This window comes from Tachypleus tridentatus, chromosome 13, assembly GCF_004210375.1.
Source record: "Tachypleus tridentatus isolate NWPU-2018 chromosome 13, ASM421037v1, whole genome shotgun sequence".
NCBI lineage: Eukaryota > Metazoa > Arthropoda > Merostomata > Xiphosura > Limulidae > Tachypleus > Tachypleus tridentatus.
Window position 1 is genome coordinate 238,966,958 of NC_134837.1, and position 26,798 is coordinate 238,993,755.

General features: G+C 34.1%; 2 protein-coding genes across 7 annotated transcripts in view; one reads left to right on the forward strand and one right to left on the reverse strand.

Annotated features, from left to right (window-relative positions):
- LOC143236001 (uncharacterized) overlaps nt 1–18,949 on the reverse strand; it is a 109,224-nt gene extending 90,275 nt beyond the window's left edge. The window contains exons 1-2 of one of the 6 annotated variants that reach the window (XM_076474173.1): nt 18,408–18,949; nt 3,697–4,456 (exon numbers count right to left, since the gene is read on the reverse strand). In XM_076474173.1, the coding sequence (XP_076330288.1) occupies nt 3,697–4,167 (471 nt within the window). In that variant the 5' untranslated portion in view covers nt 4,168–4,456; nt 18,408–18,949. The remainder of the gene's footprint in view (nt 1–3,696; nt 4,457–18,407) is intronic. The other 5 variants (XM_076474171.1, XM_076474172.1, XM_076474174.1 and 2 more) reach the window with 5 other exon arrangements.
- A 1,894-nt stretch (nt 18,950–20,843) lies between these two features.
- LOC143237969 (uncharacterized) lies at nt 20,844–24,952 on the forward strand. Its single transcript, XM_076477785.1, has 4 exons — nt 20,844–20,864; nt 23,288–23,800; nt 24,403–24,498; nt 24,821–24,952. The coding sequence occupies exons 2-4, from the start codon at nt 23,305–23,307 to the stop codon at nt 24,841–24,843; spliced, it is 615 nt and encodes a 204-aa protein (XP_076333900.1). The 5' UTR covers nt 20,844–20,864; nt 23,288–23,304; the 3' UTR covers nt 24,844–24,952.
- Nucleotides 24,953–26,798: the final 1,846 nt, after the last annotated feature.

Consider the following 26,798-nt stretch of genomic DNA (forward strand, 5'->3'; position numbering starts at 1 on the left):
ATACAATGGTTGAGCCTTTAAATATTTTTATAAGAGAAGATATCATTAATACTCCTGATCCTGGGCATTATATGGGAAATACTGGAAATGATGTGAATCATGTAGAAATTTACCCCTTGTTGATAAATAGAGAAAAAAATTGAAAGATGAAAAAATAGTTAAAGCACAAGACCAAACAAGTTTCTCTCCAAAGTTTCAAAAGAGGTCAGAGATCAAATATGCAAATTTCTTTTTTTTTTTTTTTTGTAGGTATTTATAAATAGGCTGGTGTTGGAAAATTAGAGACTTATTGATGCTATTGCTGTATTAACTATGTGTAACAGTGGGTTAAAAACAGAGTGTGTCATAACCTTTCACAGAGTGCTATTCAGCATATATTTGATGCCAGTTACCAAATGTTCTTTTCGGCCCTATGCTGCTGATTTAGCAACAGTTGTTGGCAGAGTAAATACTAGGTAAATATATAGGGATACTGTAACATTATATACAAATATGCATTTTGGAGTTTCTAAAGGATATGAAAATGCAATATCCAAACTTTCCAACAGAAAAGGGTATTATAAATATCCTCTTGCACTCCAACTTTTTAGAGCCTGAGTGAGATAGATGCTGACAATTCTCTGATACATTTGAATACACGTGTTTTGTACTTTTTGTGTGTAACAGACTTGTAAATTTTATTAACAGGTTGCTACATTCCATATACATATATGTAGTATATTCAGAATTACAATCAACATTGCTTTTATAATAGGAGATTTGCCCAAGTTAAAGTGAAGACAAGAATTTCCTTCAAAATTACAGGTTAGTCAGACTTGCTTATTCATTGTTTATCAGACTTGGAATTTTTTACAAATCTTTTCCAAAATAATTTGGTGAAATATGTAATAAAATAAAGTAAACATAATTAACCAAAGAGAAATCTTGCCTTACTAATTTATTAACTTTTTTTTTTTTTTGTGGATGCTACTAGTTATATGGGCAATGGAAGTGGTGTGTGCTTGATCTACAGATTTTCAAAAAATGTATGATAAGGTGCCACAAAGAAGATTAGTTAAGTAAATCATATCAGTGAAGGCAGGAGACAGATTAGTTAACTCACTTGTAAGCTAGTAGCATGACAGAAAAGTACAAGGGTTTTGCTAATGGAATTCAAACCTAACCTTTGTTACTAGTGAAATGGTTTAGAGGGTCAATGTTCAGACCTTTGCTTTTCTTATTTACATTGATGATACTGCAACAACACTTTGAAATTTCTAGTGGTACTGAGGATATTGAGACACTACAAAATGATTTAAATCTATTTAAAGATGAACAAATAATTAGAAATGACATTTAATTATAAGAAGTGCAAAGTAACATATCTGGGTTATCATTTTAAGACAGTCGAATGTAAAAATTAAAATGTTGTTAATGGAGGCCAATAGAGCTGGAAAATTAAAAATATTTGATAATCAATTACATTAAACTAATTTGTTATTCTCACATATAACTTGTAATAATCAGTAGAAATTGTAAACAAAAATTTGAATTAATATAACATAATAATAAGAAATCCCAATGGCAATATTACAATTACCTGAATAATTGGAATAATATGAAATAACTTTAATTATTTGGTTATTTTATGTGATACTAATCAATGTAATCAGTAGTCATGATTGATCAAGTTAAGTGCCCAGATGTAGAGTCCAATTAAATTGAGCATTTGTTACAAGTGCAGAACCTCAAAGGTCAGTTTTTGAACTGGACAATTAACTTGGTTATCTTAATTTGAATCACATTTAATACAGATGGAAACCCACTCAATAATGTAAGTGAAGAATAGATATTTGCATAGTGGTGGACAAGTCATTCAAGCCATTAGAACAGTTTTGTCTTGCAAGGGCGTTTTTATAAATGTATATGAGTTAGAAGTCAAAAGAGGTAATTATCTCTGCATAAACCATTTGTTGGTTTTATTTTACAATAATAGGCATGTTTATCATCTCTTTTTACTTACTAACAAGGTTTCAAAGGAGTGCTATTAGTGTGATGCTTGGTATAAAAGGATTATTTTTTTAGGATGGTTTAAGATATCTTATTTTCTCTTGGGAGTAAGAGGTAACCATTTGGAAGTTTAGAATATTACGCATAGGATCAAAAGGCTCTGATTTTTACTCACTCTATTCCAAAAACAAGAGGATGAAAGAACACAAATTCTGTAAAACACAGGCTACATTTCAATTACAAAAATTTTATTTTTCTAACAGGGTGGCTTATGGAAGTTGCTTCTGGATGTACTAAAAGCTGGCATTTTGTGAGACCACAAAGTTAATACTGTTCTTTAAAAATGAATTATTCTTAAATATAACACAATTTTATACTACACTTGCCTGTACAGATTCAAATCTTAAGTCATATTAACCTTATTAACAAATTACTATTAAAAGTACAAAAGATTTATAAATTTATTTTTATTGTTCTTTCAATTTTTAAGTGAATCAGTTCTGCTAATTTTAAGAACCTAAACCTCCTTAATCTCCCATACGGGAACTTGCATAAAAATTTCAAAAATCCAAACACAAATATACATTTTACATTATCCCATTCAGTTTTAGGGATTATCCCATTTTACACAGATACTAAAACATTAAAAAAATTTGAACTTAGACTATTATTTTGAACATCTTCGTACATGTTATTATCAATTTTCACGTAAATCAGTTAGTCAATCATGACAGTCCCAAAATTTCTAATGTTATAACTCCCTCAGAACTTTTCTGGAATTTCTTTGTTTATATGCTATAGCAGCCATGTACTAATAAGCAGAAATACAAGACATTTTATCAAAATGTATGAGAGATGTTCAAAAATAAAGTAATCATACATACATGATTTGTTTTTCTTGAAAAAAACACAGGGTCTAATGGAAGATGATTGAAGTTTAGAACCATTAAATCTAGGTGACTTTCTAAAGCAATTCCATACAGTAAGACTGAATGACACAAATTGAATGATGCAAGATCCATGCAGGTCTACAGTTAATGCAGTTACTTTTCTAATGCTATTAAAATAGTCAACCTACAGAATAATTTGTCCTCAGGTGTAGTAAAAGCTTAAATTATGATTTAAAAGGATTTTGAAAAAGTATTTTAAAGACCACTGTTGGATACGTTATATATATATTATATCTTATCTTGGAATAAGGTGGTGATGGAAAATGAAATAGTGCAGTAAAACCAAACAGCCCTTTAAAAAAAAAAAAAAGTTAAATGCAAAGTATTTTTCACGTGTCATAATATAATGCACTTTTAGTAGAACATGATGTTAAACTTTTCAAACATTATCAACTTTCATTGGTTCTATTTTACAAGTTTCAGTAGCTAAAACAAGTCTAGTTCATGATCAAGTGGAAGCATAGGCCAGTGGCGATACTCTGACACTTGAGAAAACAACCAAAATTCATGCTCATATCAAGTTTTTTTAACTTGTAAGCATAACCTTTTTTGATTTCTCTATACTGGTAAGTGATCAAAAAGTAAAAAATACTTAAAAGTAGATTTAATGTTTACTTTAGGCTAAGATGGACAGAGAAGCCCGCATATAATATTATTTTATCACAATACCATGTATGATATAAAATTACAGTTACTTATGCTAGTCCGAATAAGTGATGTTGAACTAATAGTAACACTACTACTACTGCTACTTTACCTCAGTTTCAGATGACGCTCTTCTTATTTGATCATTCAAACTACACAACCATTCTGCAACGAATAAATCTGCATTATGATTGGAATACAACCATTTTATACAACTGTTGATCCAGTCCACACTGTTTGCGTCTGTACCTTGAGTTAGGGGAGCCTGGGAATTACTTATTGGTCGGCTTGAAACAAGATCATCAATACCATAACATCTTGCACCTGAATTGTCAAATTTCGCCGATGCCTCTTTCGTTTCTTCATCATGTTTATCAAGTGAGGGGCCGTTGGCTTCTACACAGATTGTGCCGGTAAGACGTTCGTGCTTGAAAAGATCCTTTTCATTATCACATGCAGTTGTTTCAGAGTTCTTATCATTCCAATTTTGCACTCGCCGAGATATTAAAACACTACCTAACACAAAAACAATTAAACCAAGTAGAAACCACCCATAAAAACTGAGAGTCACAATGTCAAACATTTGCCCGCTTTTATTCTGTTCACTGCAATCTCATCAAACTCAAAGCACTCCACCATATCCAATAAGTTTCTCTTTGGTTTCTAATAGCCTGACACTATTACAACCATTTCCAGGGGATTGGACAACTCCTTGTGCGCGCGCGCACAAAAATGCACCCTTGAACATCTACCACATTTTCAGCCGTACTTGACGAGCGCCACATAGCACGTGAATGCAAAGTGTTATTTACTTCCTTCGTTCTGTACTTTTCGATGGGCACTTCTTGTACTTTGTGCGTTACTATCGCCACCTAAAGAATATAGATATAACAAGTATATTATGATGAGCAGGACAAGGTGCAACTAATGATATCGCTCTTAGTGTACCTTTTGTTTCAGCTATTATGTGAAACAATACAATTCTTTTTTTTTTTAATAATGGTGACTAAAATAAACCAAAGTTGATGTTACAAATAACATCTGTGGAAAGAGAGAACAAATTTATAAATCTGATTGAATCTAACCATAAGAAAACTATAATTAACTGGGATTTTATTAAACTTTTAAAACCATATAATATGAAAAAATAATTTTCTAAAGTATGTCAAAGTGTAGTGAAATGTTACAATTGTATTTTATTCTTATTATTAGCCTATTAGTATGTTTTACCAAAACCTGTTTTAAATTAATTAAGCACTATTTTGTTCCTAATTTAGCAGTGTAAGACTAGAGGGAAGGCATCTAGTCATCACCTTCCACCGCCAACTCTTGGGCTACTCTTTTTATTAACGAATAATAGGATTGGCCGTGACATTATAACGCCCCTACTGCTGAAAAGGCGAAAATATTTGGTGTGACAGTAATTCGAGCCCGCGATCCTCTGATTACAAGTCGGGTGCCTTAACCACCGGGCGTATGTTGTGGGTTATCATAAGGTTGATATACTAAAGATATCAATCTTAAAGTCATATTTAGTATCTCTTTGCCGCACTTTGAAGACGTGGATACGCTTTCAGAATTTGGCTTGGTTTGTTTTGAATTTCGCGCAAAGCTACCCGAGGGCTATCTCCGCTAGCCGTTCCTAATTTAGCAGTGTAAGTCTAGAGTGAAGGCAGCTAGTCATCACCTTCCACCACTTTAAGAGTGAGAGTCAACTTTAACTATTTGGTCAGACGAAAATAGCCTTTGGATTGGCTAATGTTTATTAGCTGCCTTACCGTTAGTCTGGCAGCTCAAAATCGGGGACTGGTATGTATGAACAGACACCGCTTGTGTAGCTTTGAACAAAAATTGTGAAACAAATAAACAAACTTTTATGAAAACAGAAAGAACATCATGTAATATTAAAATAGAGGAGAAGAGACTGCCTTTATCTTTGTTACCGAGTTAAAGGTGAATTTTACAGAAAAAAGAAAACTTTGCAGTCAAAAGAACTACTCATACTGATTAATTTTGCAGGTTCACACTTTTTCTAAAAAAATATGTGCTAATAAATGAAACATAGAACTTGGTGCAAAAAGAGCCCTTTCCGAGCGGCAATCCGAACGTTTTAGTTTTTTACGTTTACCGCGAGGAAAAGTACTGTGACGTAATAGTTGCCAAACAAACCGCCAACGCCAGCGCGTTGAATGTAAACAAACATGGCCAGTGCATACGGAGAAACAGAGGCGGAATCTGTTTTGACTTTGTGTTCTGAACAGTGTCGAGTAGCGCCATATCAATTCGAACCTACTCTGAACGAACCTAGAACAGTTACTTTTGACATAGATCTGACAAGTTCTAGTGATGAGGACAGTTCTACGAGCGAGAGTAGCGGAACTGTGAGTAATACTGATAGCGTTTAGGCTGGTTGCGAGTCGGTCATACCTCCAGTGGAAGAATGGTAAGCCTAAGTCATGACAACAAATATGGTCTGTATTATTTCACGTGCAATTTTAAGCATCTCGAAATCTGTCTGGTGTTTATAAATTATTGATATCACAGACTGGCTTTATTTGTTTATACTTTGCCGACTATGATAACAAATACTCGGCCCTTCCACAATCATTTTACCGGGTATTTATGGCTCGTAACAAAACGAATTTCAATTATACGTCATAATTCTGTTTATAAAATCAAACTAGATGTAGCAGTCTGAATAGTTAATTTAATATTTACCATAAATGTATAACTTATATGACATATTCCGCATGTTTGTGCAAGGTGTAGGTGTGATTTATGCGAGTAGATGCCAACCAAGAGAGAGTGCTTTTGTTGTCGCTCGTGCGACAAGGTGTCAAACCGATTAAAAGATGAAGAGTGCATTACTCAGACTCAAGGCTTTGATAGAAATTGCCTGAATATCGATGTCTTGGAAGCATCATACTATGAATTTGTTGACTTGAATGATGAGGAGCCAAGTCACGAGTGTGTATTTTTCAAGATGCAGTTAAACCTAAAATAATATATTTGAGTTTAACCTATAATTAAAGATACTGTTTATCCAAAACTATGATCCTACTTAGTCATCTCAAGTCATTCAAAACAGTGGGATCCGACACAAAACATAAGCGTTCAAAGTGATCTTGACAAAGCTATGCATGGTGTGAAGGAGTCCAGTTCTTCTTATTGACCATCTGCACCCACTGTCGCCACCTTGCCGGTTCCTTCTTCTTGCACGGAGACGAAAAGAAGCTTTTGCCCGATGCCAAACCGTTTTTACAACCACAAGCAACGCAGTAAACCGTGTTATCATAAAATAAACATCAAGTAGCAATATCAAGACAAAAAATAGTCTCACAAAGTATGTAATCCGAAAATGAGCACCGATAGATTTACATAAAACACCAGCACTAAAAGGAACAAAATGGTCGGCGCGCAACGAAGCGTGTTTGGCAACTATTATGTCATAGTTGTAAAACGTCACGGAAACAGTCGAACGACCGAGAGGAACTTGAGTTCATTTTGTTTCATTTTTTACTCAAAAACTAAAGTGTTTAAAAATATGGCAACCACACGGGAATTATACCTAACCAAAGTACAGTTTCTAAGGCAATTATTAAATTTGTTGAAAATTCACTTTTAAAGTCATTCGAATATAAACGCGTACTAGTTTGCAAAAGTAATTTTATGTTATGATTTATGTTTGGCACCTTATGGATATTTCTTCAATATTGCAGTGAATACTAGTGCATCATTACAAACAAGAAGTTTCAGTAATTCTACTTTAATACAACGTAGAAGAGTTGAAAACCTATGCCTGAAAAATTTAAATTTAGTTACATTTAAAGGTTTTTAATGTTCGCGGAAGTTTTTAAATGGTAAGGTTTCTCTATTCCATTTTAATCGTTTTAAACAATAACATCAATTTGAATTTGTAATTTGGTATTACTACCTGAACGACATTTTACGTAACATATTAACTAAATGACCAGTTCGGAGGCCCCATAATTTAGAATTGCTGACCTGAGTTTCGTGCTGCAGAATCCGCTGTTTCATGTCCACTCTTAGTATCGACTATCACATTTAAAACCCCCCACAGCTAAATGTGTGAAGGGTGTTTGACATACGTTAAGACTGGAACGTTGAACTTTTTATTTTGCACTTTATCACGTTAACCCTTAATCCACACCAGATTTATCGGTTGCAAAGAAAGCTGTTGAACTTTGTGATGAAAAAAGAAGCAGATAGAAGGATCCTTTAATTAAAAATAGATCATGTGATTGAAATGAACCCCTTGTTTTCTAAAGCATTGGATAAATATTTATATGCTATAAGCTGTTTTGATAAAGTCTCCCCAACAGTCCAACTAACTGTAAGAATTCTGCAGAGTAATCCGCCTAGTGTCCTCTAGATTTGTCATTCATTTTTGTATAAAATATTTCAGATACGTGATTAACAAGGGAATACAGCCTTCTATAGATGTATATTGGAAAACAGTATTAACCACACGAAATTTAGCCTTGGTAAGTAAGCTCTTAGTTCAAAAGTCTTAATTAGTTCACATTTTACCAATGACTGTTTATTTTGTGTGGATTGTAAAGAAACGAGTTGTGTTTGATGCCTGCTAGATGTCACTACTAAACTGTATAAACTACTAAAGTACTTGACTAATCATAAGAACGGAATATTTATATTGTATTATAATTATGTAAACAAACAATCGTGCGTAGCAACACGCACGTGTTATAAACATGACATAAGAGTCCTTCATAAATGTATCTAGCAAATTAAAATAAATGAGTCAGTTAAACATAAAGAATGGTAAATAAATAGTTACAAGACGAGAAGGTTTTTCTTTGTTTGAAGTTAGCACAAAGCTAAACAATGGGTTATTTCTGCTCTGCCTATTACTGGTATTGAAACTCGGTTTCTAGCACTATAAGTCAAAAGACATACTCTGTGCCACTAGGAGTGATATGAAGGAAATAAGACGAAAACATTAAAAGCATGAAGAAAAAGGATTTGATCTATTCTTTCAGAATTCGTGAGTGTAACGGTAACAGTGATGAATAACCGGAAATATATTACTGGAAAGGCCCGGCATGGCCAGGTAGGTTAAAGCGTTCGACTCGTAATTTGAGGGTCGCGGGTTCTAATCCTTGTAACATCAAATAGCTCGCCCTTTCAGCCGTGGAGGCGTTATAATGTGATGGTCAATCCCACGTTGGTAAAAGAGTAGCCCAAGAGCTGGCGGTGGGTGGTGATGATTAGCTACCTTCCCTCTAGTCTTACACTACTAAATTAGGGACGGCTAGTGCAGATAGCCCTCAAGTAGCTTTGCGCGAAATTCAAAAAACAAACAAAACAATATTATTGGAAAATATATTGTACTAATTGCTTTCATTAACACTGGGATGCTGTATCAATTATCATATTCAGATATGTTACATACGTTTAAATTTTTTTCATAGACGAGACAACGGTGACAAACGCACACATTATCGCAAGCAAGAGAGGAAACAGTTTTTACTTAGCTTTCTCCACGACTACAAAGATTATCTTAATTAAGGAAAGCAACTGAAATAAATGGGTCAAAATGTAAGCATAACATGAACTTTATCGACAACATATAGTGTACCCAGTTTTTATTTGGTAGTGATAGGAATTTCTTTAGTAATTCAGATTTAAACATTTCAAATAAGGAAACAGTCGTACTGGATGTTTTTGTAACGTTGTTTTATTTCGAAATAAGATCTTGGTGCGTGGACATAAAGACTTGTCGTGAAATAGGGAAGCGGAAGGTAGCACTGATATCACCCGTGTGAAGAAACCTTGTAATTCGTGCCATAAGGGAAGACAATGAGAATGCTGGCAAAAGTTAAGAGTTAGAGGTGAGACTAGTAGTGGTTAATCTGAGTCAACTGTGTAGAATCAAAGAAATATCTATCCCCATTCCCTTCCTACTGTAACTGGGCTCTATGTATATGACAATCAGAGGGTGAAGCTTGGTCGGAGTGTGCATATATGTTCCCGTTGTCTAATACAGGGAATAGATGGCAGCACATTTATTGGTAACTAAGCGGTCGAATATAAACCTGGGGTATGGGATCTCCTCAAGATCTTCAGGCACACAGGATCAACTTAAATATACTCAGACAATGGCAGTAGCTATTAAATGTATATTTGACAAAAGAGGCATTTCCAAGGTTTTGCCAATAGAATATATAGAATTTTCTTCACTGTGAAATTAAACACCCCGATGCAAGTCCAGACGTTATCACAGTTATATAAAACTACTTTTCTCATTTCTCGTATATAATCTTGCCGTTTTAAAGAACCGGCCATGGTTTGTTCATTCCTTCGAAAGCTGAGGTACCCGTTCTTTGTCCGGGTTATGAACCTAAACAAAATGTGTGGGGTGGATGTTATGACAAATAACACAAAAATCCTAGCCTTTACACAATTTATTTATAACATAAAATATCATAACAATATTCATTGTTACTTTACTAATAGTTTTTATAAGCTTTAAAAACTCAATATTCTTATACACTCAGTGGCCACTTTATTAGATACACCTATCTAGTTTTACAGCCTGAATTCTTCGCGGCATGGATTCAACAAGGTGCTGGAAACATTCCTTAGGGATTTTGGTCTGTATTGACTCGATAGCATAACGTAGTTCCTAAAGATTTGTCGGCCACACATTCGTGTTGCGAACCTCTCGTTCTTCCACGTTCCAAGGTGCTCTGTTGGATTGAGATCTGAGGACAGTGCAAGCCACTGGAGTACACTGAAGTCACTGTCATGTTCGTAGAACTAGCTTGAAATGATGCATGCTTTATGACATGGCACATTATCCTGCTGAAAGTAGTCATTGTAAAACGGGTAGACTGTGTTCATAAAGGGATGCACACGGTCAACAACAATGCTCAGGTGTGCTGTAGCATTCAAATGATGCTTAGTTGGTATTAAGAGGTCTAATGTGTGCCAAAAAAACATTCCCTCACTATTACACCACCACAACGAGCCTGTACCTTTGACACGAGGCAGGACGAATCCACGGATTTATGTTATTTACGCTAAATTCTGTCCCTACCATTCACATGTCGCAGCAGAAGTTGATATTCGTCGGACGTTTTTCCAATCTGCAACCGTCCAATGTTTGTGATCCTGAGTCCATTGTAGCCTCATCTTCCTGTTCTTAGCTGACAGAAGTGGAACCTGGCGTGTTCTTCTGCTGCTGTAGCCTATTCGCTTCAAGGTTCTAAGCGCTATGCGTTCAGAGATGTCCTTCTGCACACCACTGTTGTAAAGAGTAGTTATTTGAGTATTTGTGGCCTTCCTGTCAGCTTGAACGAGTCTGGCCATTCTCCTTTGACCTCTCTCACTAACAAAGTGTTTTCGCCCACAGAACTATCTCTTACTGGATGTTTTTTTTTTTTGTTTTAGCACCATTCTCTGTAAACTGTAGAGACTGTAGCGCGTAAAAATCCCAGGAGGTCAAGAATTTCTGAAATGCTTGAACCACCACGTCTGGCACCAACAATCATTCCATGGTCAAAGTCGTTTAGATCACACACCTTCCTCATTGTAATGTTTGGTCGAACAACAACTGAATCTCTTGATCATGTCTGCATGCTTTATATATTGAGTTGCAGCTATATGATTCGCTGTTTGACTACTTGCGTAAAAGAGCAGGTGTACTTAGTAAAGTGCCAACTTAGTGTACTTTAAACGTGGTATAGATTGTTTGATGGTCAAAGTAGCAGCAGTAGGGGTGCTTTCTTTTACCCGCTTTCAACAATCAGTTCTCAGTGATTTTCTACAGTGTTTCACGTGATTAATTAATTGATGATCATTGGCCACAAAAGTGTTTTTCGAGTCAAAGTTGTAAGGTCATAGGTCAAAGTAGAAAGTAGGTGCAACTCAGGAAACGGCTCTTCATACCAGCCTTATGATGGTTGTTGGAGGAGAAATTTCATCCAAGTTTATATATTATTGGTTTAGTGGTGGCCATTTTATTCATTGCATTCCTCAATAAAGAGTACTAATGACTGACTAATTCTCTGGAATTAAGCACAAAGCTACACAATGGGCTATCTATGCTCTGCCCACCAGGGGTATCGAAACCCAGTTTCTAGCAGTTGGAGTCCGTAGACGTACCACTCTTTGAAATGTACAAGACGTTTACGTCTCCTCCTCCACATTGTATGCATTCTGTGTTATAGTAAACAAGCAAAAGTACCCGTTCTCAGTGAGAGAAAACGTTTAGAATAATTTATCGATTTAAATTATTTCATGGACTTTTTCCATACAGTCTTGGTTTCACTCAGAGCCAAAACTCGGAGTTACTTATGCTACCCACCACAAAAAATAATTGTTGAGTACTTCAGTCATGCTAAGATTCACTCAATAATAACATATAATAAATCTAGATTTTCATTCTTTAAGTTACATCACATTTTGAAGTGTGGATGACAGTGTGATTAATTCATAACAACTTACTATTGAATATCCTGCTTGTGAAATACAATTTGGCATGAACATTATTCAAGCCTGTTCTTCTGTCATTTCAAACGTAAAGACCCGGCATGGCCAGGTGGTTAGAGAGCTCGATTTGTAATCTGAGGGTCGCGGGTTCGAATTCCTCTCACACCAAACATGTTTGTCTTTTCAGATGTAAAGGCGTTATAAAGCAATGGTTAATCCCACTATTCGTTGATGATTAGCTGCCTTTCCTTTAGTCTTACACTGCTAAATTAAAGACTGCTAGCGCAGGTAGCCCTCGTGTAGCTTTGCGCGAAATTCAAAACAAATAAACAAATGAATGAATATGCAAGCATTCAAAGTGCCAGAGAAGAAAAATGTATTACAACACACTTTGAGTATACATCACTTGGTCGTACCTTCAAAGTAATTTAATACAACGAAAAGTAAAAATTCTGTGTAATATTCTCTTTAACCACTAACCAAGTGAACGCAGCATGGAGTTTAAAAATTAGTTGCATAAACAATTAAGATGAATAACACTAAAGCAACAGTTTTACCATCACTTCCACCCAGATCTATTATAAGGTATACTTGACAGGCATAAAAATATATTCTCAACTACTGAAAACCATTCTACAGGTTAAATTGTATTGTATCTCATCCCATCTACCTAATGGTTAAGCATTAGTCTGCGGACTTATAAACGGTTTCAATACAAATAACGCACTGTGTAACGTTATGCTTAAATACAAACAAACCGACAAACAAATGTCTTGCTTACTCGATACCTTGCTATGATCTTAGTCCAAATTTAGTTCTTTAGATTAAACTATAAGCATGAAATGTTTAAAAGCTAATATAGCTATAGGTATCAGAAGTAATAAAAATAGATCGACTGTTTTTAAAGTTAAGTTAAAAGGATGCAAGACGAAAAATAATCCTCTTCTCAGGCAGATCATTGCTTTAACAATATACAATGTTGGAACAGTTCCATGAACACAAACACTTGCAATTACAATTTATTCCAGTAGAGATTATAACCCGCTGACAATGCTAACGGTGTTTTAAAAGTCCAGTTTCGTACGAATTTCTCTTTCGTAACAATAATGGTTTCCTTGTAATTATCGTAGTTTGTAAACCATAAACGTTTCTGCGTTTTGATAAATGAATTATCAGTGTAACCTTGCGTCTCATCTTAGAAATAAATAACTCAGCTCGTATAAAAATGATAACTTGGAATCAAAGGTAGAGACAAGAATGAAATATAACCTTAACTGTAAAGTAACAAAGGGAACTTCGTTTTCGTTATATTCATGTGCAATTCACATGTTATTTAAGGTCGTATTATAGGATCTTGAATCAGTCCCATAATGAAAGTCAACTGAAACCAAAAGCGAATGTTACATTATTTCAGGATATAAAACTTATTTATGTATGTATATATATGTATATTTGTGTATAGTTATTTACAAATACAATACAAAGGCTATTATAAATACAACACAGCATAAATCAGGTTACAAATATCTTACAAATTATAATTAACCCAAGATACACACAAACACTATTTTGACTTTCATCACAATGTTCTCCAACATTACCCTAACGAAAAAGAATTCAGTAAACGCGTATTATATACAAATACTGATGGATAATTAAATTATGTATCAACTTCAGTTATAATGTCTGTATATGAAATACACATGTGAAAAATAAATATACAATAACATGTTTACCAAGGCAAGAGTAGTGATATTTTGTGGAAGTGCGAAAAACAAGAAAGAACCAAAACGTATTACATGTTTATTAATGAAATTTTATTGAAAGAAATCAATGTAAAAGACTTAATATATTCTAAAGTATAGTAGTTACTAATGAACTAAATGCGATATCTCGCGATAAGGTTTTCGCTTAGCTCGCTAATAAGTTAGTTAAGTAAAATACGCAAGAGGTTACTTGATGTTAACTAGAAAAACGTTTAAAAATAGGCCCGGCATGGTCAGGTGGGTTAAAGTGTTCGACTCGTAATCCGAGGGTCGCGGGTTCCAATCCCAGTCGCACCAAACATGCTCGCCCTTTCAGTCGTTGGGGCGTTATAATGCAACGGTCAATCCCACTATTTGTTGCTAAAAGAATAGCCCAAGAGTTAGCGGTGGGTGGTGATGATCAGCTGCCTTCCCTCTTGTCTTACACTGCTAAATTAGGGACGGCTAGCACAGATAGCTTTGCGCGAAATTCAAAACAAATGTTTAAAAAGTTCATACATCGCGTTTTATTTTAAATGTATATTATAATGGTATAAATCAAGTACAATATTCGTTTGAAGTTGAGTACCCTTGTTTTATATGTCGAATGCAGAGTAAGTTTCTGTACGAATCAACAAGTTGTAGAGACAGACACTAAAGAAGTTAGAAAATATCGATGTTAAACCTTATCAGTTAATGGAAATAAGCAGAATATTTATGTATACATGTGATAAAAGTTATTATGGTTATATAACTTAATTAATTAGCCCTGTATGGCCAAGTGGTTAAGGCAGTCGATTCGTAATCTGAGGGTCGCCGGTTCGGATTCTCCTCTCACCAAACATCTTTGCCCTTTCAACTATAGGGGTATTATAATGTTACGATCCATCCCATTATTCGTTGGGTAAAAAGTTGTCCAAGAGTTGGCGGTGGATGATGATGACTAGCTGCATTCCCTCTAGTCTTACACTCCTAAATTAGGGACGGCTAGCGCTGATAACTCTCGTGTAGCTTTGCAAGAAATTCAAAACAAACAATAATGAACCGAAACTTTACAAAGGAGTTAACGAACTTGTGATATTTGTACAGTACTTTCTTTATTTGAATTATTCAATAGTCAAGCTGTTTAGAACTTTACAAATAATTGTGAAAGCACAATCTATCATTCGATTCACCATTTGCTGCTGCGTTTTGTCGGTTGTGAGGAATCCAATTTCTTATCAGTAATTCTGTACGAGAGCAAACCCAAATATTTCATTCCAGAACTGACAGGAGAAAAGAGAGACATGACCTTTTTTTGACCAATAGGGAGGAGAAGTGTATAACACTTGTTTAAGATATTAATTATAGAAATTGTGCAATGGTTAATATTTAATATTAAATTTAGAAAACTGAATTAGTGGGATGCGATAGTCGTGGGGCGAAATAATCCAAATATGGTGTTGAATTACTGCATTGGATAAATATTAGTTATTAGTAAAGCATTATGGAATTATAGTCGTGAGAAACAAACAAAAAATATTCAGCAAGTTCAGTTATTATATCATTATCAGTAATAGGAGGATAATTTAGATGAATGACATGTGAGAGAAGAATAGCTTGATAAAAGGGAGTTTCTATTTTAATAATGAGGTTTAAATTTTGAATTGTACTACTTGTCCTGACGGTGGTTACTCGCATTTTATTTCACATGACATCATAACGTTGTAGGTTAGTATATTTAATAATCGCACAATTGAGAGTAGGTATTAGTTGTTGAATATATACATGAGGGAGATACGCGCATCTTGAAATCCGTACTTGTCAGAAGAAAGGCTATAAATGTAGGTTCTAGTAAAATTTCCATCGGGAAATTAATTGAGGAAGTGGAATGATCGACACAAAGTGTTGAAACAGGTTTACTACAGTTCGAAGGTCACTTGTAAAAGCAATAGAACAGTTTGTTTGTTTGTTTTTTGAAATCCGCGCAAAGCTACATGAGGGCTATCTACGCTAGCCGTCCCTAATTTAGCATTGTATTATTGTCTACTCTTGGGCAACTCTTTCACCAAGGAACAGTAGGATTCACCGAACATTATAACGCACCCATGGCTTAAAGGGCGATCATGTCTGGTGTGACAGGGATTCGAACCAGCAACCCTGAGATGACGAGTCGAGTGCCCTGAACACCCGATCATGGCGGGCCTCAGCAGAACATGAAATAACTTTTACATAATATAGAACCGTAGGAATGATGATTTTTCTTGAGATGGAAAACAAAAGACTCAAGCAGTTAGTTAATTTACAGCAGAAGGAGAAAAAAATTAACAGAAACGGTTCAAGAACTTCATAAAGTCTGAAGTAAGGTTACAAAGGTGACGGGGTGGAAGGCAGACCAACCGCAGTTTAGCTTACTAGTTAAAAGGTGGCATTTATTAAACAAAACCCAATGAAATATATGTAAAAACTTTATAATTTCCGAAACACGTGTACTGACAGTGAAAATCCAGGTAGTATATCCAAATGAAAGTTTTCAAAAACTAGTATAAATCACACAATCCACTGAAAAAGATCTTTAATCCCAAGATAATTCCGCTCGAAAACACTTGTCTTGTCCCATCAGAGACAACAAAACAAGACAACCTTTTATAGTTATGGAGGTTATATTACAAATGTGGTATTTTAAGTCGTCTGTCACTAACTACTGAGAACCTTCATTTATAAATAAGATTAATAATACGTATAATTGATGCTGGTAATTTAATCTTCTGAATTATTCAGCAGACAAACTGTTTACAGTAGTAAGAGTAAATAAAAAACCCAATCTATCATTTGACTTACAACTTATCACCGAGTTATATCAGTTTCAAGGAATTCAACCTCTCTCAGCAATGATGGTTTGTTTGTTTTGGAATTTCGCACAAAGCTACAAAGCTTCTCGAGGACTATCTGTGCTAGCCGTCTCTAATTTTGCAGTGTAAGACTAGAGGGAAGGCAGCTACTCATCACCACCCACCGCCAACTCTTGGGCTACTCTTTTACCAACGAATAGTGGGATTGACCGTAACATTATAACGCTCCCAGCCGTGGGGAACCCGCGACCCTCGGATTAGGAGTCGCACGCCTTACGCGCTAGGCCAGTAATGATGGATAGAAGTAAACGAAAATGGAATGTATATTACAAGTGTGGTGTTTTGTTTTTTCATTAGCCAAACTGAGCCTCTATCAGCCCAGGGTTTGAAGAATGTGTAGCTTCTGAATAATATAATTCTACTACTTTATTTTTCTGAATTGTTTGTCAGACAGGCTACTCTTGTTCAACAAATTCCAATGTTTTAAAAAATGATTTTAAAACAGTTGTTTTTCAATATTTTGATACTGATGTCGCTAAGAGTATTTCCCCTCTTGTCGACAACCACATTATGGAAATAATTAATAATTTTTACCATGATCTGGATGGTAGTTTTATAATGCACCTATTACTGTGTCTGATATTTATGTTGACTTTAATAAACCCCCTTTACTAGCAAACTCTTACCGATCGATTAATCTTCCCAGTACTGTTAGCAAGACATTTTCACTATTTATTAGTCTATAGGCTCTACTCTTATATTATAGAAAACAAGCTCCTACCCAAATTTTAACCTAGATTTCTGTATTTACTTTTCACACCTAAAGCAGCTCTTTAGGCTGTCTTGTATCAGTACTAATCGTTTTAGTACCAGTTACCCATCTTGACTTTGAGTAAGGGCGAGCACGTTTTGTAGGACGGGGATTCGAACCCGCGACTCTCGGACTATGAATCGAGCGCCTTAACCACCTGGCTATCCCAGGCATATTAAAAATGTATAACCTAAATAAGTGGGCTAGAAGCGTTATGGTGCGGATCTGCGCCTGAAATAAAGAGTTTGTTAGATCGATTTAAATCGCGTAACTCGACACAAAGTACGTCATATGACAGTGTAACTTATTTATCCTTCTTATGTTTGCTAAAGTTTAGTTTTAATGTATCTTTCAGTCTAATTAGTTCACCACGGTCAGTCTTAATAAAACTTCTGTAAGTATTTATTTCATGACGAAAGGTTTGTTAGTTTGTTTTTGAATTTCGCACAAAACTACTCGAGGGCTATCTGTGCTAGCCGTCCCTAATTTAGCAGTGTATGACTAGAGGGAAGGCAGCTAGTCATTACCACCCACCGCCAACTCTTGGGCTACTCTTTTACCAACGAATAGTGGGATTGACCGTCACATTATAACGAACCCACGACTGAAAGGGCGAGCATGTTTGGCGCGATGGTGATGCGAAACCGCGCCAAACGATTACGTCTCAGATTACGAGTCGCACGCCTTAACACGCTTGGCCATGCCGAGCCCATGACGAAAGGTGAAAACAGGATATCACGATATTGTTTAAATAAGTTGTTTTTGTCTTAAATAATTATTTATGCCTTTCAACAAAGATAAGAAATCATAATAATACGTTAGGTTTAATGTCCCCCCCCCCCAAAAAAAAGTGAATTAGATATTCACTTTAGAAGGTGATAGAAGTTACAATGAAAAATTTAACCTAGAAATATCTAAGTGAATATCACTCGGTGGTACGACAATAAATTTTAGAACTTACAACTCCAAAATCCGTGTTTTGATTCTCCTCCCTAGATGGAAACGGCAGACAATCCAATGAGGCTTTGCTCCAAAACAAACAAAAGCACATCTAACTGGAAATACATATATAAAACATTTTAGGATTTTTTATCAATAATTAATTATTCATTGCAAATACCAAGTCAGATCTCATATTCCATGAGGCCAGGTGGTTAAGGCACTCGAATCGTAATCCGATGGGTAGGGGGTCTAATTCCCCATCACACCAAATATACTTGCCTTTTCAGCTGTGGGGGCGTTATAATGTGACGGTCAATCCCACTATTCGTTGGTAAAGAGTATGCCAACAGTTGGCGGTTGGTGGTCATGACTAGCTGCCTTCCCTCTAGTCTTACACTGCTGAATTAGGGACGGCTAGCTTAGACAGCCCTCGTGTAGCTTTGCGCGAAATTCAAAAACAATAGAGTGTTAGAGCCTATCATATAAAACAAGCAAAAATTATGCTTGAGAAAATCTTATGGATGGCATTTCTGGCAGCTATTTCTTAACGTCGTTAAAAGGAAATAGCCGGTGATCAAGCCAAGATTTAAAATAAAACAAAAATGTTCGCTTACAAGACAAAAGCTCACGAAGAAACACATAGTCGACTTAGGGAAAACCCATGACGTACTTGCAAGTCAAGGCTATAAGTTCTGAGGTAATAAAAATCGTATATAAGCTGCCTACGATAAACCTGTCGGTGAATACCCCATCTTGAAGCGTGGGAAACTTTTACAAGTATATATAAGTTTCTGAGATACAGTACGAACTATTTACCTTCTAGATGAAATAGGTAAGCAATTCTTAATCTTTATTTCTCGCTAGTATTATATCAATCGTATTTCTGCATTGTTTCATAAATGTTTTATCCATCTGCAGCCATTATTAATGACAGTTTTCTAAGTCTCAAGAGGATGATTTAGCACAAATAATGTATCTCTATTTTTATTTTATTTAGTATATTTTTTAGACTGTTAAAAGGAACATTATCACTTAATTTACAAGATGTTTGTATGTATTTATTCTTATGTATATTTTTTAGATTGGATAAGTACTATATGACTTCAGTATAATTATGAATGTTTGAAAATACTATTTGCAGACTATTTGCACTGATACATATATATTATTAGTTTATTCATACATAATTCAATGATTGCAAAATTAATCTGATTGCGTGAAAGCTTAGGCAGTTTGGTGACTACTGTTTTCGTAATTGTTTTTGATACAATATACAACAATGGTTCCATGAAATACAACTAGGACTTTTGTTTTTCTGAAGTTTAGTTTGTTGTTTTTTTAAAGAAAAGATGGTTACGTGTTATACTTTATTTCGGACAAGTCTTCGATTTATTATGTTACGTACGTTACGTTTTACTATTCCAAATAACCGGAAATTTGAATTAGAATTTAGAAGTTAATTGAATGTTAATATGTATCAAATTAATGATACTTCCCAACAAGATTGATACACACAATTTTGTTTTTTAACACAAATATACTTGAATATACAAACAAACAAAAATACGACTTGTAATAACGGTTATTACAAAGGATGGTTTATATACAAGAATTTGGCATAGTTACAGACAATAATGAGTTTTATATTTGGTCTATAACTGAATATTTTATCGACGATCCAGGATCACAACGAGCAAGTTAATTCTGAGTTGATTTTGTTACATAACAATGTCTTTTCCTTGACACATCGCACAAGTTGACTCCTTCCAACGAAGATATTTAATGTCCTCGTATAAATCCTAATGTCCGAAGTAATTTGCTGAAGTTGAACGGTTTGTAATATTCGAAATCTATGAACCTTCCTGGTCAAATTCTGTAGTTTTCCTATTAATAAGCCTTAATTATAACTAGAGCTTCCTAGGCCTGTAGCACACTGACCGTAGCTGACCAATAGTATTCTCTTCTTTATCTCTTGGCGCGTCGGTTTTCACGTTTCAACAATATTCTAGAGGTTTTCCCACTATTCGTTGGTAAAAGAGTAGCTCAAGAGTTGGCGGTGGGTGGTGATGACACTGCTAAATTAGTAACGGCTAGTGCAGATAGCTCTTGTGTAGCTTTGCGCGAAATTCTAAACAAACAAACAAACATCGTAAAACAAATATTGTTCGATTCTCACTTTCAAGAATCTTCTACAAATTCCGAGAACAGGTGGAACTTACGCAACATACAGTGAAAAATATACGTCACATACAAAAAGAAAACTATGCAGAAATATGCGTAGGCACTAAAATAAATGTACAACAGTAAATCCGTTATAAGGTTTTAATTTGTAGCTGTTTTGTACTTTTATTTTGATATCCTAAATCATTAGTAATTTAATGCCGTATATTATCTGCACACTAATTGATCGTATAAGTGTAATAACAGCTATAAAACATAGGCTGGTGACCGAAGGCAAAAGATAAATACGTCAAATGTAAGTCTCAAATTTCTTGTTTTTAAAGTAAATTTTGTATTTATTGTTACAAAAATAAAAAAGAACTAAAACACAAAAATTAGAAACGTATTAAGATGGACTTAGCTAAGATAATGACAAATAATAAGAATTATACAGGAATATGTATTGAAAGAATTAAATATTGTGCACACAGTGAGTGACTCGGGAAAGTGGAAACGTTAATCTGAATAATTATTTCCGGTATTTATTACAAAGATATCGATTTCATTAATATTTTTTTTATACAAAAGTGTTTTGTCAGTGTTTATCATTTAAAACCGTACACCAGGAGACCTAAGTATGGAAACAACAAAATAAATGCAGATTTCCATTAAAAAACTAGTGCATGTTTTAGGTATGTGTTCTCACTCGTTTTGAAATAGAGGTTGAGAGAATATATTCGATTGAAGCTTGGCAAAAATTACACTAACAGCGATAGTATCCAACTGATGAATGAATTTATATTAATTATTATAAGATTTTGTTTAATGAAACTTCTATTTACAACAGAAGAAACTCTGGTCTACTGTAATAATTAAATATCGCGTATTTTCTGTATTAATTACAGGATTGATTTTTAGTTGTAATCTTTCTGAGTAGTTTGCTTTGATAAGTTAATTATTTTGACTTGGGCTGATTTGTGAAAACTGAACTCGCCTTAACTACATTTATCAGCTGATCGATTTCATTGTTTATAAAATTTTAATTTATATTATATACAGGGGTGGACAAAAAGTTTTTCCCATTGAAAATGTTATTAATTTGTTACATCTTCTATTAGATAACAGAAAATTTGTAAAACTATAAATTTTAGAACACACTCGAAGATATCTGTTCAAATATTATCTAAAGTCCTAATTTTGACACTGGCTATCGTAAATACCTGAAATTTTCATAATTTTAGTTACAATTTCTCATAAAAAAAATGTGTTGTGCACGTGCTGTAGTTTCTTAATTCTTCTTATTTTAATTAGCCTAAGAGTTTGTGTTGTCATTATTTATTTCAGATATTTTAATGAAACAGTAATAAGAAATAAGATCCTCTTAAACCTCTAACCTCATATAGAAATTTACCTTCATTACCAAAAGTAGTAGAACACTCAGGTAGGTATGGGCCAAATCTCAATAAATATACATTCGAATACCATTGATCACTGATAAATGTTTTTTTTCAAAAGCCAGTAACTGCAACAGTCAGATGGCGTCAACCTATCACGAGTCAAGGAAATAAATAACCTCAGAAAAGCAGTAGTTATTGGATTTGATATGAGTTCAGAAACAATTCAATCAACCTTTTCATATCCGAATTCATTGTGGGCAATGTGCTGAAGAAACGGTGCTTACCTACAATCAACCACTTCACAGTTCATTTCAATTTTGAAAAGTGTCTTGTGCTATCAAGCTATTTCTCAGGACGTTATTTAAAATTTAGAATGCTAGCTGGTGTAAGTATTGTGTACAGAAGACGCCATAGTTCTGGATTTAAAGAACGGCCTTGGGTACTAAATTGCTCATCAAGACTTTGGACTTCATGCGGAACAATGATTCACGATAATCATTATTTTACTCAGATGGAAGTGCACCTATGGAATATTTTTAAAAAGGAGAATTGACTCATTATCAGGTGTTACATTAGCTGGTTTTATTTAATAAAACTATATATGCTTCGTTGTACTGTAACATTCGAGATATTTCACTGTATGCATAAAGAATGAAGCATCATTCCATTGAACACGTGTGTTAATGATTTACTTGAAAAAAAAGTTTCCAGTATTTGTCTTTCTCAGTCCAGAGCCACGATCTAACTCTAAATAAAACGTTCTGAGACATTCTGCATCGTGGTTCATTGGGTACAATGATGAATCTCCTTTTCTATAGGGATGGCAGTCGACTTCACCAGATTTGCAACAATAGTTGATGGCATATATATATGTAAAAACGGCTGGTATGGATAGAAAGCACTATGTAGAGGAGCTACAACGTTTCGACCTTCTTCGGTCATCGTCAGATCGAAACGTTATTCACTCCTCTACATAAAAAAATTTTCTCAACCTATACCAGCCGTTTTTACATATATATTTTCATCTACAAGTGGGTTTTCTCGTCATCACGGATTATTATTTCATCAGTTGATGGCACATGTTATTACTAAAGGAAAAGTTGTGACTAATAGTAAAGTTGGAGTAAAATCTCTGAAAAAACTGAGTTCCAACAGCAAAATATGAGAACCTTTCTGAATGTATGTAAGTCTCTACTATTTATAGTAATGTGAAGCATATTTTACAAAAAAAGTAATTACATCTTCCTCTGAATTATCTATTTTAAATTCATTGAAATGTTAAACTAAAGATCAGCTAATTTTTAAGTGTAAACATTTTTGTTTTATTTTCCTTCTCTTACAGTTGCATCAGTTTTAAACATGAAGAGTGTTATGAGAATACATTGGTTAGTTTTCCTAGCAATAGTTTATGTTAGGAGTGATGACGAAGAGGAAAAGGGTATCCAAAGTCGTCGTAACATTTGGGGTAATGGAAGAGTGCCTTACAGAGGAGCTGGAAATTTCGGAGGTGATGTAGGATACGGTGGTGGAAGTTTCAACAGAGGTCAAGGTGGTGGTAGATATTATGATTATGATCAGTCTGGTGGTGTAGGGAATGGACCTTACAATGGTTATGAAGATAATAATTACAGCAATAGTGGTGGACTGGATGGTTTAGGCAGCTATGGTAGTGATTACAGCAACGGTCCTGCAAACAGTGAATCACTTTCTTACACTAAACCACGACCACTTCGACGGTGTACATACTACTGTAGACTTAATTACTGCGATTCCTTCAAATGTTATTATATCTGCCGACCAAAGCTTGTTTGTTCGTTCGCAAACGCTGGTAATGTTGGAATCTATGGACGTAAAGGTAAAAACAAACACAAAACCATTAATATATATTTATGACACGATTAATAACTACAAAGTTGAATGACTAAACGAATGGCAATAAATAGGCTTCACAACTATATAATAATTTCAGTAAGGATTTTATTTGCTTAAAACTCTTACTTATCGAAGCTATCAGCTGTTAATTATTTTGTAGTAAATTAGGAGCACAGAAAAATATAAGACAACTGGACAAGAAATTCTGGAAATTATAATTCTTACTTAATGCTATTATATTATACAATAATAATTATAATAAACCTGATGAGGCAACAAAAAAAGTAAAATCTATGTACCTAAATTTGTTTCCGTGGTAACCGTGCTATAATTTCTGCTGATCCTAAACCTCTTTTAGAATATGACTCCATATTCTTGCCACTACTTTCGTAATTTAAGTTTTATTCCTATGTTATGACAAAATATTACCTACTCAGTATTCAATCTGACTGACGTAAAATAGAGAAAATCTAAACTTTGTTAATAATATCAGTTTATAATATTCTATTTTCTGTGTCATAAACTCAAACTCTTCGCCAAAGTAGATAAAGAGCAATTGAAGTAATTAATACTGTGTTGATATAGGAGGAGAAACCTTTGAAATAAGTAAGCCATTGAAGGAGAAAGTTGAAGGATTCGATTACATACCACCAAATGAAGGATCTTCATCTAGTGAAGGAGGTCTGTATTTTAATTCCGTTTATGAGTTTAAAGAAACTTAAATGTGAAGAATTTAATTAATCTGGACATGAAGTGAAAACACTCCGAATAGGGCCATTTCTTGAAATTAATTAGAAAGTGCAACTTACGGAATTAGTAAACTTATAAGTATTGTTGAAAATATATTTTAAACAAACAAATTGGATATGTTAAATGTATAATAAAAATATTTGAATGATGAGTAAACAAAGGATAAAATAGAAAATATTTAATGTTGCTACGAGTAATTAATACATATCAATTATTTTACAACAACGTTAATATTTTTTTTACATTTTCATAGCAATAAAGTACGAAGATGACTGAGCTGCAAATAAAGAGACAGTGCCACACTTCAGGTACAACAACCAGTACGAATGTATATATTCTTATTGACCATTTTGTCATTTCATTAAAAGTTTCTTTCATCTAATAATTTACCTTCTTTATTTTTAATTTTATTCAAACGTGAGAATATTGACAACGATTGTTGAATAATGGGAAATAAATTTCAGTCAATACGTTGTTGTTTAGTGTAAAGTTTCGCAATGGGTTCTTTGTGCTTTGTCAACTGCAGGGAACGGAACCATGGATTTTAGCGTTGTAAGTCCGTAACTATGCTGCTGACTTATAGGGGGTATTTATATCAGGAAGCATATTTGTTGTTTGTTTAATATTTTTCGCATTCAGAGCACTTAGGTCATTATCTTGATATCTCTGAATAGCTATCTGAATCAAGCGACACAGGGCTCTTTTATTTTTGTTTGTCACGGGAAGTGAACTCAGAATTTTAGTGTTAAACGTTCTTAAGCTTACCGTTAAGCCAACAAGTTATCAGATTAGTAGGTATGGTTTGTTACACAAAGAAACAAAAACATAGTTAGAATCTTGTTTACTAAGAGAATAAAAAATTGTCTAGCATATTCGTATTTAATTAATGTGCAGCTTTTATTTCAATTTAAAATATTTTTAATCACAATTAATCGGCACGTCTGACATATTAACACGATAGTATTCTAAAAATTGCCTAATTATTAAGCATAACTGTTTATTTACTAAAAATAATATTTTAAAAAATAAACCAACACTAAATACACAATATTCACCTTGTATTCATAAAATCTCTACTAGGATATTTAAAACTATTTTAAAAACACAGACTGGGGGCCCGGCATGGCCAGGTGGTTAAAGCACTGGACGAGTAACGAAACTCGGTTTTTAGCGTAACAAGTCCGCAGACATACCGCTAAGCCACTGGGGTGCTATGCTAAACATACACATAAAACAAACATTTTTATCGTCATCTCGAAAATTCCTGATAACAGATTGCAAACAGTAATTTCAATAGAGGATGTGTCAGAATACAGTGTTGAAATTGCAGGTAAACATCAGATTGGTATGTTATTCTACAACAATGCGTGAAACAGTGAACACAAACTTCTGATCCAAAGCATACTTTATTTGTCAGTTGTTGTGGTATGACACTACACCATTTTTTGCAAATGCATAAAATACGTAGAAACTAATACTCGCATGAAAACACAATATTACTCAAAACAACGGTTTAACGTAGAAGGAAATCCATTACAAAAATATATATGATATGAAGTACTTAAAATCAAGTGGAAATGATAAAAACGGTCAGATAGAGTTAATATTAAATGACACAATATTTGTTTATACATAATTATGGTTTGATATTAGTAGATATATTTACTACAGTTTTGTAAATAGTACTAAAATGACCGTTCATTTTACACCATAAACTTGACTAATTTGTCCAACCGAAGTACGATTCTTATTTTTTTTCTATTAGATTTAAAACATACGTTTGTGCCTAAACATTTCGTGTGTGTTTTTTTTTTTTTAAGGAATATATTTAATTTTACGGCTTCTATCATTACCCTTTTATTTCATGCTTATAAAACTAATTGTGGCCGATTAAGCAGTATCGAAACCCGGTTTCTAGTGTTGTAAGTAAGAAAAGTGTGGGGACAAATACAAATGAATGTACTTGGAAGTGCAGTTGCTATTGTATTCTTATATAATTCCTTTTGCTCTGGTATTAACTTCAGAATCTCTTGTTTGATTACATAAATGAAAATTACCAACCTCTATTTATTAAAAGTAAAAGAGAAAATATTTCGTACTTATTGATGTAATTAGAATATTTTTATAAAACGAAACGGAAAAATTATCTTCCTTTGCATTAGTTTCTTATTGGAATGTAATTATAACACTCGGAAATGGACGTAAGATGCGTGTTCTGCTTTGTTAAGTTT

Coding starts and splice junctions, on each gene's coding strand:
- LOC143237969 (XM_076477785.1), top strand. CDS start 23,305: ATGAAGAGTGTTATGAGAATACATTGGTTAGTTTTCCTAGCAATAGTT. Junction 23,801..24,402: donor TGGAATCTATGGACGTAAAG/GTAAAAACAAAC, acceptor GTGTTGATATAG/GAGGAGAAACCTTTGAAATA. Junction 24,499..24,820: donor ATCTTCATCTAGTGAAGGAG/GTCTGTATTTTA, acceptor ACATTTTCATAG/CAATAAAGTACGAAGATGAC.